The 16688-nt window shown below is 43.4% G+C and overlaps 1 protein-coding gene across 1 annotated transcript in view; it reads right to left on the bottom strand.

Moving 5' to 3' along the window:
* Window positions 1–16688, bottom strand: part of Gabrb3 (gamma-aminobutyric acid type A receptor subunit beta3) — a 234693-nt gene that overhangs the window by 21769 nt on the left and 196236 nt on the right. The window contains exons 5-6 of the mRNA XM_057756286.1: window positions 15469–15551; window positions 12587–12724 (exon numbers count right to left, since the gene is read on the bottom strand). Of these exons, the coding sequence (XP_057612269.1) occupies window positions 12587–12724; window positions 15469–15551 (221 nt within the window). The remainder of the gene's footprint in view (window positions 1–12586; window positions 12725–15468; window positions 15552–16688) is intronic.

The raw sequence follows: 16688 nt of genomic DNA, 5'->3' as shown, positions 1-16688 counted from the left end.
GACAAAGAGTTTAGAATTAAGAAAATATACTATTTTTCTGATATATCGGTTTAGTAGATACATTCTGTTTTGAAAAAGTGAAACACTATGTGAGCATTTATCACCTGCTCTAGACCCTACCCTGAGGTATAAGAAGTGAGCAGAACACAAGCAGGAAGAGAGAGCGATCTCCAAGAACCCCTGAGCCATACCAGGAGATTCCCACAGAGGCAGCCTGGGCTAGTCCAAGGCACCCAGAGCAACACTGAGGAACATGTTACACCAGGCATACACATACATAGGATTTAGTGATTTGGGTTTCCCACACAATGACATCAAATACTCATAGATGAGTAAATTTATTTGGATAAAGGGAAGAAACATTTATAAGAGAAAGAGTACTCACAAAGCCAGAGAGGCCAGGAAGAAGTTTCCTGAATGCCAGTAAACTTAAAAATTGTTAGAGACAAGAGCTATTTTTCTAAGGCTTTCCGTCAATCCACATGAATGTTACAGAGTGTGTAAGTCCTCATGTGACCTGCCCGACCATGTTCTGATATATTGGCAAGGTTGAACATCTGAACACATGCTATTGGGAATATATGGACATATGGGAAATTTTCCCTGGAATCATAGCCAACGGCTAATAAAATTGAAAAGATATGAGTACCCTTCATGATGGCACTGGAAGTTCCAAGGCGACAATAGAAATGCAGAGCCCGGGTTTGGTGCATTTGTGCCAATGCAGATAGAGACAAGTCCCCAGAAGATGCTGAGTCAACAGGCAGAGGTGCAGTCCCTGAACAGCTTACTGTTCCAAGCCAGGGCTTGCTTGGCAAAAGTATCCAGCAAAGATGCTGATCTCAACCCTTTCTCCCTAGATGCGTTAAGCGCTGTGCCAACACCAGGCTCTGGACCTCCAGTCCTCTGAGGTTTATATCCCTCTCTAGGCATCAACAGTTTTGAAGATCTCATTAAAAATGTGCATACAGACTGTCAAGCTAGCTTTGTAGACTGATAACAGCCATTCCAATGTATTTGGGAAGTAACAAGATGCTATTTCTGGAGCTGATGCGGAGTGGATCGACACATATGTACCCTTTCCTTTTCCAGGCAGCATCTGAAGCACTTTCCTCACTGTCTTCCTGAAAAAGCACCAGTGTTACTCTTGGGTCCCTTATCACGCTGTCTTAGCCACTTCTAATTCACCGTTGACTTTGCAAGATAGACCCGTATTAAAAATAGTACACTTCGGGTACCATGTGCATGTCTGCAATCCCAGCACCAAGCTGGAAGCTCAAGGTCAACCTCAGGCACACAGCAATGATATAATAAAAAGGGATTCTGTGATGATTGTGCTTCTCTCATGACTAGTCATTTCAATATATGCTGAAAAAAAAGTCTAGAAAAGAGAGGAAAGGAAGCATGGAGTAGAAAAGAGAGAAAAGGAAAAGAGAATTCAAGCTGAAAAGACACCTCAGGCAGGCTGAGGGCCCTTGCAGTGGCCTTTGGTTCATGCAATGCTGCCCCAGAGAACAGGTGCTCAGATGATGCGCTTCATAGTTGATCTGGATTGTTCCCGTTTGTAAGGATTGCCCAATCTCACATGTCCTCTATCTCCTGCTGTATACAATAAGGACAATAATACAACTAGCAATAGGAGAAAATGTGATCCATCACCATCCATTAAAAGGAAAGACCATTATGCTGAAAATGATTACAATCAAGAAACTTAAAAGATAAGCCAAAGGGTAGAAATAAATATTTCCAAGGCATATATCTGATTAAAAAAAAACCAACCTTGTATCTAAAGCATATGAAAAATGCTTCCTCCTAGTCAAAAATATTCCAGAAAAAATAACCAAGCTAAGAGATAGATATATAAAAGCTTAGAAGTAGAAGAAATCAACTTTAAATGTAACCTAATGAAAATGATGGAGACCATTAAATAGGAAGTGAAAAACTCCCTTAAAGAAATGGAAGAGAAGACAAACAAAAAGTTAAAAGAAATTAATAAATCCTTCAAAGATACCTAAGAAAACCAAGAAAAAGCAATCAAACAGGTAAAAGAAACAGTTTAAGACTTGAAGACCTAAATGGAGGTAATAAAGAAAGCACAAACTGAGGAATGGCCAGATATGGAAAATCTGGGTAAATGAACAGGAACTACAGAGACAAGTATAAACAACAGAATACAAGAGATAGAAGAAAGAACTTCAGGTGCTGAAGATACTATAGAAGAAATAGACTTACTCATCAAAGAAAACAGCAAATCCAAGAAATTCTTAATATAAAACATCCAGGAAATCTGGGACACCATGAAAAGACTAAACATAAGAATAAGGGTAGAAGAAGGAGAAGAATTCCAGCTCAAAGGCTCAGAAAATTTATTCAACAAAATTATAGAAGTAAACTTTCTCAACCTAAAGAAGGATATTCCTATGAAGGTACAAGAAGCTTACAGAACACCAAATAGACTGGATCAAAGAATAAAACATCCCCTCATCATATAATAATCAAAATACAAAATATACAGAATAAAGAATATTAAGAGCTGCAAAGGAAAAAGGTCAAGCAACATATAAAGGTAAACCTATTAGAATTACACCTGACTTCTCAATGGAAACCGTGAAAGCCAAAAGGTCTAGGATAGATGTGCTACAGACACCAAGGACCATGGGATGCAAGACCAGACTACTATACCCAGTAAAGCTTTCTTTTACCATAGATGGAGAAAACAAGATATTCCATGACAAAAACAGATTTAAACAATTATGTATCCACAAACTCAGCCTTACAGAAAGTACGAGAAGGAAAACCTCAACCCAAGGAAGCCAACAACATCCACAATAGCACAGACATCTGACAACCCTCTACCAATACAACTCAAAGAAGGGAAACACGCAAACACTACCACCAAAAAAATAACCGGAGTTAACAACCACTGGATTAATATCTCTTAATATCAATGGACTCAATTCACCTATTAAAAAAAGACACAGGTTAAGAGAATGGATACAAAAACAGGATCCAACACTCTGCTGTTTACAAGAAACACACCTAAAGCTAAAAGACAGACACTACCTCAAAGTAAAGGGTTGGGAAAAGGTTTTCCAATCAAACAGACCTAAGAAACAAGCAGGTGTGCCTATCCTAATATCTAACAAAATTGATTTCAAACTAAAATCAATCAGAAGAGATGGAGAAGGACACTTTATACTCATAACAGTAACACTTCATCAAGATGAAGTCTCAATTCTGAATATCTATGCCCCTAATATAAAAGCACCCACATATGTAAAAGAAACATTACTAGAGCTCAAATCACACATCAAACCCCACACACTAATAGTAGGAGATTTCAACACTCCTCTCTCACCAATGGACAGGTCAACCAGACAGAAACTTAACAGAGAAATAAGAGAACTAACAGATGTAATGAATCAAATGGACTTAACATCTATAGAACATTCCACCCAAACAGAAAAGAATATACCTTCTTCTCAGCATCTCATGGAACCTTCTCGAAAATTAATCACATACTCAGTAACAAAGCAAACATCCACAGATACAAAAAAAAAAAATTGGAGTAACCACCTGTGTCTTATCGGATCACCATGGAGTAAAGTTAGAATTTAACAACAATATCACCCCCAGAAATCCTACAAACTCAGGAAACTGAACAGTCAACTACTGAACCACCCCTGGGTCAGGGAAGAAATAAAGAAAGAAATTAAAGTCTTCTTTGAATTCAACGGAAATGAAGACACAATATATCCAGACCTATAGGACACTATGAAAGCAGTGCTAAGAGGAAAGTTCATATCACTGAGTGCCCACATAAAGAAAACAGAGAAAGTTCACATTGGAGACTTAACAGCACACATGAAAGATGTAGAAAAAAAAAGAAGCAGACTCACCAAGGAGAAATCGAAGACTGGAAATAATCAAACTGAGGGATGAAATCAACAAAATAGAAACACAGAAAAAATCCAAAGAATTGATGAAACAAAGCTGGTTCTTTGAGAAAAATCAAAAAGATTGACAAATCCCTATCCAAACTACTCAAAAGGCAGAGAGAGGACACTCAAATTGACAAGATCAGAAATGAAAGGGGGGACATAACAACAGACACTGAGGAAATTCAGAGAATCATTAGGTCTTACTACAAAGCCTGTACACCACAAAATTGGAAAATGTAAAAAAATATGGACATTTTTTGATAAATACCAAATACCAAAATTAAATCAAGACCAGGTGAACAATTTAAATAGACATATAAGTTGTGAGGAAATAGAAGCTGTCATCAAAAAGCTCCCAATCAGGACTAGATGGTTTTTAGTGCAGAATTCTACCAGAACTTCCAAGAAGAGCTAATATCTATAGTCATTAATGTGTTCCACATAATAGAAACAGAGGAGTCATTGTCAAACTCTTTTTATGAAGCTACAGTTACCCTGATACCAAAACCACACAAAGAATCGACCAAGAAAGAAAATTACAGACCAATCTCACTCATGAACATCGATGCAAAAATTCTCAAAATACTGCCAAACCGAATCCAAGAACACATCAAAAAAAAATCCTCCATTATGATCAAGTAGACTTCATCCCAGAGATGCAGGGCTGGTTCAACATACGAAAATCTATCAATGTAATCCATCATATAAATAAACTGAAAGAAAAAACCATATGATCAAACCATTTGATAATTTCATTAGATGCTTAAAAAACATTTGGCAAAATTCAACACCCCTTTATGATAAAGTTCTTAGAGAGGTTAGGGATACAAGGATCATACCTAAATATAATAAAAGCAATATACAGCAAGCCGACAGCTAACATGAAATTAAATGGAGAGAAACTCAAAACCATTCCACTAAAATCAGGAACATGATAAGGCTGTTCACTCTCTCCATATATCTTCAACATAGTGCTTGAAGTTCTAGCAATAGCAATAAGACAGCATAAGGATATCAAGGGGATTCGAACTGGAAAGGAAGAAATCAAACTTTCGTTATTTGCAGATGATATGATAGTGTACATAGTGACCCAAAAATCTCTACCAGAGAACTCCTACAGCTGATAAATAACTTCAGTGATGTGGCAGGATAGAAGATCAACTCAAAAAAAATCAGTAGTCCTCCTATACACAAAGGATAAAGAAGAGCAGAGGGAAATCAGAGAAGCATCACCTTTCACAATAGCCACAAAAAGCACAAAGTATCTTGGGGTAACACTAACCAAGGAAGTGAAAGATCTATTTGCCAAGAACTTTAAGTCTTTGAAGAAAGAAATTGAAGAGAGTATCAGAAACTCGAAAGATCTCCCATGCTCTTGGATTTATAGGATCAGCATAGTAAAAATGGCAATTCTACCAAAGGCAATCTATAGATTCAATGCAATCCCCATCAAAATCCCAACAAAATCCCCTGGGAAGGGGAACTTGAGATTATCTCCTTCATGGACTGGGGGCTGGTAGAACTAGGAACTTCAGGGATCAAGTTGCGGGATGGGCAGAGGGGGAGAAAGCTGAGAGAAATGACTTTAGAGGGGGCTTTGCTGGGTCACGGCTGGGGTCGGGTAGAAGCCTGGTGCAAAGGAAACTCCCATGAGTCTACAAGGATGGCCCAGCTAAGACTCTCGACTGCAGTAGATTCATAGCCTGGATTGGCCATCCCCTGTGACCAGATTGTGACTACCCTGGATGTCACCAGAGAGCCTTCTTCTAGTGACTGATGGAGGGAGATTCAGAAATACGACCAAACGTTAAGCAGAAATTGGGGATTCCTGCTGAGGACAGGGAGGAGGGATTGTAGGAGCTGGGGGTGGGGGCTCAGGAGCATCACAAGAAAACCCACAGAAATGGCTAGCCTGACTCATGGGAACTCAGAGTCTGAACCAACAACCAGGGAGCCTACATGGGACTGACGTGGGCCCTCTGCATATACAAAACAATTGTGTAGCTTGGCCTATATGTGGGACCCCTGGCAATGGGAGAAAGCCTGTCCCCAGTGCTTTGGATGGCTCTTGGGACCCTTTTCCTCATGCTGGTTTGCCTTGCCTAGCCTGAATATGGGGGGAGGTGCTTGGTCTTATGGTAGCTTGATAAGCCATATTTTGCTGATGCCCAGGAGAGGTTTATCCCTTTCCGAGAAGAGGGTGGGTTGAGGGAGGCAGGGAAAAAGTGGGAAGAGGGAGTGGGAGAAGAGAAGTGAGAGGAGACTGTGGTCAGAATGTAAAATATATAAATAAATAAATTTTAAAAAGGCAATTCACACAAAATCTTGCACAGGCAGCTCATCAAAAATGCTTACCAAGTAGGTACCAGAGAAGCACTTAACCTAATTAGCAGCTACACAAATGGAAGACACAAGGCATAACTTAGGACCAGTAGGTGATGGCTGTGTCAAGTGCCTGAGACAAGGACCTTAGGCTGCCTGGTCTGTTGGTGTGTGTGTGTGCATGTGCGTACCTTGGTAGAATATCAATCAAGAAACTTCAGGCTGGCTGGTCTGATTGTGTTTGTGTGAATGTGTGTATGTGTGTGTATACACCTTGGTAGGATATCAGTCAGGGAACTTCAGGCTGCCTGGTCTGTCCATGTGAGAGAGTGTGTGTGTGTGTGTGTATGTGTGCATGCATGTGTATACGTGCGTGCATGTATGTGTATGTGTGTGCACACGTGTGTATGTGTGTGCGCATGTGTATGTGTGTATGTATGCATGTGTGTGCACGTGTGCATGTGTATGTATGTGTGTGTGTTGTGTATGCATGTGTGTGTGTGCGTGTGTGTGTACCTTGGTAGGATATCAATCAGGGAACTTCAAGCTATCTGGTCTGTCTGTGTGAGTGTGTATATGTATGTGTGTGTCCATGTGTGTGTACCTTGGTAGGATATCAATCAGGGAACTTCAGGCTGTCTTGTCTGTCCGTGTGATGGTGTGTGTGTGTGTGCATGTGTGTGCATGTGTGTGTACCTTGGTAGGATATCAATCAGGGAACTTCAGGCTGTCTGGTCTGTCTGTGTGAGTGTGTGTGTATGTGTGTGTGTACCTTGGTAGGATATCAATCAGGGAACTTCAGGCTGTCTGGTCTGTCTGTGTGAGTGTGCATGTGTGTGTGTGTGTGTACGTGTGTGTGTGTGCCTTGGTAGGATATCAATCAGAGAACTCAGGCTGGCTAGTGTATTCTTTGATAGGCTATGATGCAAGGACCCTGAGGCTGACTAGTGTGTGAACCTTGGCATGGACACTTTGGAAAGCAGTTTGACATTTCAAGTTCAGCTTGAGTATTTCCAATTCTCCTTTTAGACATATTTATCATTCATCTGCATGTATATTTGTAGCTATTCAAGCCACATAACTCCTACCTGTGCAGAAGAAGGGGAGGATTTCCATAGATTATGACTTATTTACGGACAGTATAATAAAGAGAGTGAATGATGGTGTGGAGATGAATCGAGACTCCAGTGTGAGGCTGAGGCGAACAGCTGCTCCGCAGTCCAGACTCTATGACTCCCTTAAGCAATGCTGCGAGGCAGGTGACAGCGGCTATGGTGTCATAGGACAGTGGTTGCCTTCAAGGATAGAGGATTCCGACCCACAAAAGGACGTGGGGGAGGTTATTTCAGCACTCATTTCATGCAGAGTCGCGGAGACTCATTCCTGCCTTCCTAACATATTCCTATGCATGTGATCAAACAGAAGCATTATGAATATTAAAGTTACAAGTATCTCTTTATGGAAATTTCTCTATCAAATCTTTCCTCATCGTGTTGTCTTAGCCTGGGGCCCATTGGGATATCTACCACCTAAGGTCGGACATCCCTCCACCCACCTTCTATTCTCTTTCCTTCTACCATCAGGAGTGGATTCTAGGGACCTTGTGCAATCAAACTACTCCACCCCTGGGCTGTACCATTGCTACATTATTGCTCCTTTCCTTTTTATTCATTAAATATTTTTGGTACATCCAAAATATTTCAGTAACATTTAAACTTATTATAACTAAACAGAAACTAGTTAAAATAATGAAAAATTTTTTTATTGCTACTCCTGCAGAGATCAAGGGTCTTATCTGAGTTTATCCAGCGGTTATAATATTTACCTTATAAAATATTTTTTTTCCGAGGGACGTGACCAGATTCACTTGCTAAGTGAGAGGGTTCAAAAGTGAAGTTCAGGAGATGAAGAACTTACCACACTCCCGAGGTTTGTTTAGAGGCCCAGAACAGATCTTGACCGAAGGAATCACAAAACTCTAGACATGTTTGTTTTGTACCTGTTTCCTGGAATTTCATCAAAATGTTCACTAGTCTCACAGAGGTGGACCGAGGTCTGCTGGCCACAAGGAGACGATCTGAAGCCTAGCCCAGGTACAGACTTGAGATAAGCCACTCCCGTCTCACCTTGTCTCACACTGTCCTTATGGGTCTATCTCTCCTTCCCATGCTTTTGTGCTTTCTTAGAAAAAACACCAATTCAGATTTCCAGATTTGACTTAACATTACTGCTTGTAAGCACAAGGAATCACCTGAATAAGCGCATTTACCAGAATTAGAATTCAGAACAAGGAAGGAGCACAGCTAACAGGCTACAATTTCCTCAAGAAACCAGTTGCTTAACCAAGTCCTTAATACACAAAATTCCCCTTCTCTTTTCTTATTCCTGGGAGGACCCATGTCGGGCGCTTGGTTAAATTGTTGAAATCCTGAGTACATGGTTAAGAGCAAACATGTTTACTCAGTAGACTTTTCTAGAGCATCGGATGGAGTGTGGGATTAACACTGGACAGATGACAAGAAATGATACCAGATGCGACTCAAAGGTTTCCAAAGAAAAAAGAAGGAAAAAACTGGAGGAGACGCTCAAGGAAGAGGAGCAGCGGCATTGGCAGGAGAATTGCTCACTGTAGAGTTTGCATGTTTTCAAGACAGAAAAGGAAACTATATCAAAGGGAGGCTAGAATCTGAGCAGAAGTTTGAAGGGCAGCAAAGAACGAATGGTAGGAGGCAAGAGGATTAAATTCAGTAAGAGAAAAGCTCTGAGTGCTAAGCTGAAGAGCTCACTGTGAGTCAGGGACTGGGGGGGGGAGTTTCAGAGTTGGTCAACGGCTTAAGGGATATGGCGGCCTCTGGCTAACACAGCAGCTGAGCAGAGGAGGGCCCAGTGGTAGGCTGTCCACTTTTTTCTTGTCTTAGATATCTTCTGAGTACTGGATTAAGACATTCCAGGCTCCCAGGTTAGGATGCAGGGGCATCCAACCCCAGGACCAGTTCCTAAAAGCCTGTCTAGTAGCCCCGCTCATCTAGAACGCATGGTCTTTGGTACAAGACTGGTTTCAAGGACTCAGACAGGCATGGTGCACAACGGTCCTGTAGCTATCGGTTCTCTCAACTTCATACTCGGTAAAACACTTTTTGTAAAGCAAACTACCTATTGGTGGAAGAGCTCCCACAACATAAAAATTTGGGAACTGACCAAATTGAGAGTGTAGAAACACTGCTGATGGAAAGGTGCCCAAGGTACATCGTGGTTGGAATGTATGAAGAGTCTTGAGCATCCCCATAGCTGTGCTTTGAGTAGCCCCATGTCCATTTGCCTATTCCGTCACCCCTTCAGCTCTCTAATGTATTTGCTCGTCTACTTTGCAGTGTGAGGGATTGAACATGGACCCCATACCAATCAACATCAACGGCTTCCAGTTTTCTTCTACTTTAGCATAAGCTAATACATTTCTAAAGTATGGGCTCCAGGGACATCACTGACAGAAAACTAACGCACAAAGGCCACTGTGGTGGGAGTTTGCCCTGGGAAGCCTGAATCCCCTGTCTAAATGCCTTTCTAAACACCCTTCAGAACACTGGGGTCATGCATGGAACTGAAGCTGGTTTGTTTGTTTGTTTGTTTGTTTGTTTGTTGTTTTGTCACTAATGAAACCAGCTGCTCTTCCAGAACTCTCCAGCGACTCTAGAGCACAGCTTGGCTTAGAAGCAGTACAGTCCTCATGCCGTTCAGGCACGGCGAGGCTTTGTGTGGATGATATTTTCTTTGACATGTGACATTTCAATCCTTGAGCATAGAATGTCTCTGAGTTTTGTGTTATCTCTTTCATGTAAAATATTTATTTAATTATCTCTTCTGCAGAAACGATTCATGTTAACGTGTCCTGCCAACCAGTGTATTCTCTCAGTTCAACAACTGTGCATGACTGAAGCTCCTTCTCAAGTGGATAGAGACCTTGCCTTTTCCTAACCCTCGTTGATGTGGGAGGTCCTTCTGTCTGTGTGTTGCTTTTCTTGTTTAATGAATAAAGAAATTGCCTGGGCCTGTTGATAGGACAGAACTTAGGTAGGCGGCAAAGACAGAACTGAATGCTGGGTAAAGGAAGGCAGAGAGGGAGACACCATGGATCCACCACCAGAGATAGACATGCTGGAACTTTGCTGGTAGTCAATGACCTCATGGTGATACACAGATTAATAGAAAAGGGTTAAATTAATATGTAAGTGTTAGCCAATAAATAGTTAGAGCTAATGGGCCAAGCTAATACAATTTCTGTGTGATTATTTTGGTTCTGGGTAGCCAGGACAAACAAGCAGGCCCTCCTCCTACACCTTTTGAGACAGTTTGTTTCTAGGTGAGGAAGTCCTTTTGAACCAGATTACTGATTGGAATTGCATTAATTCATGACACCAGTGGACAGGGAAACACTGGGATCACATTTAGCTTCTAAAATATCTTTAAGATGATGAGGGTTATGCAATTTCTCCATGTATGGTTCAATCAGTATCATTCAAAAGTACAAGTTATTTAGGAGTGAGAGGCTTTAGAGCTGATATCAAGCCCAATGTAGGACTGAATGAATGCAGAACTCAAGTCAGGCTGGAAAGAAGACAGCGCCACATTGTGATGTCCTCACTAGTCAACGCACAGCTTGAAGGCTGTGACATGCATGCTTCCTTTTCTCAACAAATAAAAACACAGGTGCTCAAAAGAACAGTGCCAGTCCAGAGCCAGGTTAAGGGCTGCTCAGTGCATACCTTTCCCTGGGCTTCTGAGAGAAAATTGCAAGAGGTTCTTATATAAGCATGGTCCGGTCACAAAGGGAACTTTGTAGACAAAGGCAGGCATGGGCAGGATCTCTTTGCTGTGGGAATACTATTGGCATACCAGTGTACTCTGAGCAGACTTTTGGCACATACGGCTTGGAGCACAAGACGGGTAAGTTTCAATTTTATACATAACAAATTACCAATTTTCTTCAATGCATCATAGCAATTTTCTTGATTGTTCACTGCACACAATCCCTTAATGCTACCAGAGATCCTGATCTTGCTCACTCTCCACCCAAAATGAACACATCAGTGTGTCTTACATATCTGCAGGCCATGGATAAGCAACACCGTATGCAGACGGACCTGACTTCTTAAGAATTCAAGCTTCTGTCTGCTAACACATTGACTCATGGAAACCACGCTGGAGAGAGGAGATACAGGTCAAAATGTTGAGCCATTGTACAGGTACTCAATGATAAATGCTCCCGTCTCAGGCAGGGAGCAAGCCCGGGAGGGGCTGGGGATGCCGTGAGTAGGATTGGTCCCACTGGGGACACACATTCTTGTCAAGGGAAGAATAAATCGTGAGTAGGGACGGAAGGGAACATGGGAGTTGTGCAGCAACTACCTAACCCAGCCAGGGCAGGTGCAGCAGTAGAACAGGGCAGAGGGCATCCTAGAGAAAAGCAGCATGAAGGTGAGATGAACCATACCCAGTTAGCAGAGGAGAAGCAGGTGTCTGTGGGTCGGGAGCAGTCACCCACGGGTACCAGGCAGACAGCAAGTGGCCAGCTTCTTTAAGGCCATCACAGCCTGAGACAGATTCATAACTGTTGACTTTTGTTCAAATATAAGAACAGTTCTCTTTCCCTTAGCGTTTCCAACCTTGTTTGTGGACACGGCTATTCTTTATAGTTTACAAAATACTGTCATTTATCATCTCTATTGTGCAGAGCATGCAACCAAGATGCAACGGAGATGCCACCAAAGCCATAAAACACACGTGACAATAACTTCATCAAACCTCAGCAAGCCAAGACAGAAGAGCAGAAGACTTCTTCTCTGGCTATGGGGAGCTGGAGGAAAATGTCAGTGAATCATGTCAGGCCATAGTACCCTTAACCAACTGGTATTTGGAGAAGACCACATATAAAGGGTGGAGTTGGCAGCAGGGACCTCTGTTGTCCTGGATCACAGAAACTGAATAGCGCCCAGGATGAGGAGAAGGTGACCAGCTCCTGGGAGAACATCTCCTATCACCCCCATTCTTTTCTCCAAGGACATCAGCAGCCTCTTTTCTAACTTCTGACGTCACACAGGGACCATGTACTTACTCACCCACCATCATATCTTCTGCGGCACACCCTGGGGAGCATCCTGTTCTCAGGTGGTCCTTTCTCCTTTTCACACGTACCAGTACTTTTTATATTCAAGCTAACGGAGTTCGTGGGACAGTTAATTCCTGACAACACATGCAAGCCAGCGAGCAGACCACACTGTCAGTGCAGCCAGCACCCTAAAGGGACCAAGAGGGGACACAGGAGTCACCTGTGGCGAAGACAACATTCCTGGAGACCAGACGGTGCTCCACGATAGAGAACTGGGGGAGCTCGATCCTTTCCACACCAGTGACAGCCTTGTCCCCGCCGCGCCAATAAAACTCAATGTCATCCGTGGTGTAGCCATCTACCAGGAGAGAGAAAGCAGGGACACGGTGGATAGGAGACACTGTCACGTGACAACAATGAATAGCCTAAGCAATTATCTTTGCTAAAAGGAAATAATGACTCTGTTAGATTTAAAAAATATTTAACATGCACCTCCGTGAGAAACGTGAATAAATTAGCTTCAGGTACTCATGTGCTACCTTGGCAGTCTACTTTGTACCAGGATGGGTCCTGAAAGGCAGATAACTGGGATTCTGGGAGATGAGAGCCTGGGACCAGAGTTCTGAGTGCAAAGCATGAAATTACAGACACCTGGACAAAACCCAGTTGAGGATTTAAGCACATCCTTACAGTGAAGAACATAAGATGGTGCGGGTGGGGGGGGGGGAGACACGCAGGTACCAAGATTCAGGGCTGGTTACAGAGACTAAGGGCCCGCTCTCCCAATCATGGCCTGGTGACAAGAGCTCTCTCACGGTGCCTGCCCACTTCAGAAATTCGGTTTGCTGAGAGACTCTTGGCCGAGTTATGCTGGCACAGGTACCCTCGTGATGGGTAATGGCAATGAGGACTGTATCTCTCACCCAGCTCTGGGGATGCTGCTCATGTTCACGTGAAATGCAGGCGGCATTCCCCAAGATGAGTGAGTCAATGGGAAACAAAGCGTAGTCTTAGCGAACCTCCCAGGGATCTCCCAGGAGATCATAGCCAATTACGCATTTATTTATTGCCGTCTTTCTCTGTGCATTCTTTATTTTTGTTGTTTCTTTTATTTCCCCCTCTCTTTCTTCATCTTGCTCCTCCCCCCTCCTTCCCTTCCTATTCCCTCCAGCCTCCCCTTTCTATGCTCTGTTACCCGCTTTTCCCCCTTCCCTTATTTCCATTCTTCCCTTCCTCCCTGTTTCCCCCTGCAGTCAGGTCTCATGACCCAGTGTTAGAATATCCCATGCCATCTGCTTCGAGCTGGAATTACAGACCATCACATTCGCTTCAGCTTTTAAATTAGACCAATAAAACACAGATCTGACGGAAGACGCTACAATGTAACAAAAGTTGGAACATGGAACATATATGTGAGTTCCTGGGGTCCTTGTGAGAAGTTTGGCTTCTTTTGCCAATTGCATAGAAAAGAGCTGAGAGCTTTAGGGAGAGGAGTGGTGTAATCGGGTGTTTTATTAGGAAAGGGACTGTTAGGTCTTAAAGCCAGGAGGAAGGTACTTAGCAGTAGGTGGCACACTGTGGTCTACACAGAGGGACAACAGAGTGTTCTCAGTTGTGAGGACCACTGCAGGAGCCGTCAATGCTGAGGTACTGGACTATGAGAGCATCAGATAGATTAGTTTTATATAGGTTCCTCCTGTGTTTCTTTTCTATCTCGGTTGCTCCAACCTAACTCTTAACCCTTCTGTCCCTACTCTGGAACGTATGAACCTGCTGCACCTAAGATGGCAGCAGAAGTCACTCCAAGAAGGTGGCTCCCGGCAGGGGCTAAAGCTGCTTCCTATATCCTACACAAAAGCTCACGGTCACTTTCTAAAATCCCCACCTTCTCAGCTGAGACTCTGGCCTCTCACGGCATAGAAGCTATCTGACTAGGATAATCCTAGGAGCTGTAGGAATTTACCATCTCTTTTCTGAGGCTCCTAAGCTCCATGGCCAATGTCCTTGGGGTTTCCACTCTGCATTATTGGATATGATTTTATATTCCTAATCCTCAAATCCACAGCTGTCAGGAAGCATGGACCCTGGTGCCCTCTAGCAGTAAAGGGAACAAGATGGCCAATTTCAGCCTTCCACTGTGCACTCCCTCAACGTGCTGAAGCATCACATACCCTCCCCCACCACAAATACTCTTCTATGACACCACCAGGGCAACTTCACTTAAGGAACCAAACCTCTGCAGAACACCCATTGAGACTCCTAATAAGCCAATCGGTGAAAGACTCAACACAATCGCTTGTTAAGACTAGTAATAAGCCATTGTGTGACAGGTCAGGAGCCATAGGTGGTACCCTTCAGGTGGCATGAGGCATACCTCATTAGATGTCAGTATTCCAGCTTCCACTCGCCCATAGAGCCACACAGCGCCGAATTATCAATAAAGCATCTGCACACCCCTCAAATTGAAGAAAATTGCCAAGGTGCAGAAATGGCCAGCTTGTAAGGCTGTGATTCTGGCGGGAAATGAGTTTCCCTCCGACTGCCCAGGGTCCCAGCAGCCCAGTCACTCAAGCGTGATGAAGCAGATTGTAGGAAAATTGCATCTCAGTGTCTGCTCTCTTCCCGCTGAACGGATTGAGATGGGGAACATTTGTTTTCTCCCATTTCAGCACAGAAAACAGACTACTTAATCAGATTAGATTGAAGAACAATTTTATACTGAGTCTCTTTCTCTCTCTCTCTCACACACACACAAACACACACACACACACACACACACACACACACACACACACACATGCATGGACTCACTCCTGTCTTTCAATTCATCTGCTTCTCCCTTTCTCTCTTTGTGTTGACAGTAAAATTGGCAAGAGTTAATTCTCTAATGCATTGTTTTGATTTGTGTGTTGGGAATGATACCCGGGGCCCTGTGTGTGGTACGGAAGCATTCTACCATTGAGGTACCCCCTCCCCAAGCCTAATCTTAAGATAGTGATGAACTCAACACGGGGGATGCTTTAGCAGATATGCTAACTTACAACAGCAAAAAAAGACCAAACACAAAAGGCAAGAAGAAGGAAGGCATAGTCTGATACGCACAGCTTTCGATTTCCAGGGTGCAGTTCTGCTCATCCAGGGGATATCTCCTGAGGTCCATCATGCATGCTGCTGTGGTGGTGATCCTGAAACACATAGTGAGGGCTGCCATGAGAGGCTTGCTGAGGAACAGGAGGGAAACTGCTTCTAGATACACACAAGTCACATCCGCAGAAGCCCCCCCTTCCAAGCCCCCCTCAAGGCACGCTGAGAATTCTGAATGAATAGGGAACTCACGGAGTACACTACATGAAGATGCTTTATCATCCTTAGCAAGCTTTATCAAGAAAGCGATGCTGTGCTTAACTTCACTCCCTTTAACTGGGTTAAATCGGCAAATAAAATGTGTGCATATTAACGGTGTGGGGGACAATATTCAGAAACATGCATACATGACAGAATGAAAGTGAGAAGAACTACATCTATAATGCAAAAAAAAAGTACGTTTTTCTGAATCAGGTATTTATCGAGCCCACAGTTCCATCCCATTCACTAAAACAGAGCCTATAATGAGAGGTTTATGTTTTACTATATGTTCTCTTATTCATCTCCCACATTCAACCTGAAGGCAATGCACATGCATGCACACGCATGCACACGTGCCTACATGTCTGGGGGCACTGGGCTTAGCAACTTCCCACTCATGGTGACACCATGGAAAGTCCAAGTGACAATTACAGGAACTGGACGGGGAAGCCTTGCAAGTGAGAGGGTAGGTCCTTCTCTCCGACAGCCGTCTCTGCCATCTAGGATCTATTCAGACCTCCCCATTTGGGTGTAATAATGATCCGTTTTATCTATCCACTTGAGACACGATGTAAATAAGGTCACAGGAAGCCCCATGAATGCAGGCAATAAGACCCAAGAGCCTGCATGCTGTACAGTGAAAGATCAGAGGAAGAACAGGCTGTGTTGGGCTGCAGGGGGAAGAAGAGTGGAAGCAAAGGACCGTGCCAAGGCAGGAAGAGAGAGGACGAGACTGCAGCATGGCAGAGCCTCTAGCTCAGCTACCAGCCTCAGCAAGGAACCAGAGTGACTGAGGGAGACTTGTACCATTGATCCCTAGCGGAAGGGAGAAATGCAGGGTGGCTCAGGCCGCAGAGCTGAGAGCTCAAGCCTCTTGAATGGAGCTCGCCCAGTTTGACAAACCCTTGTGGCGCTATCAACCCCAACCTTCCCACCCATGTCCTGTTAGGTAGCTTCTGTCTTTCTTTTCTTCTTTC

The sequence above is a fragment of the Chionomys nivalis genome, chromosome 23, assembly GCF_950005125.1.
Source record: "Chionomys nivalis chromosome 23, mChiNiv1.1, whole genome shotgun sequence".
Taxonomy (NCBI): Eukaryota; Metazoa; Chordata; class Mammalia; order Rodentia; family Cricetidae; genus Chionomys; species Chionomys nivalis.
Note: the sequence above shows the minus strand (reverse complement) of the source record. Positions and strands in the feature narration are given on the sequence as shown.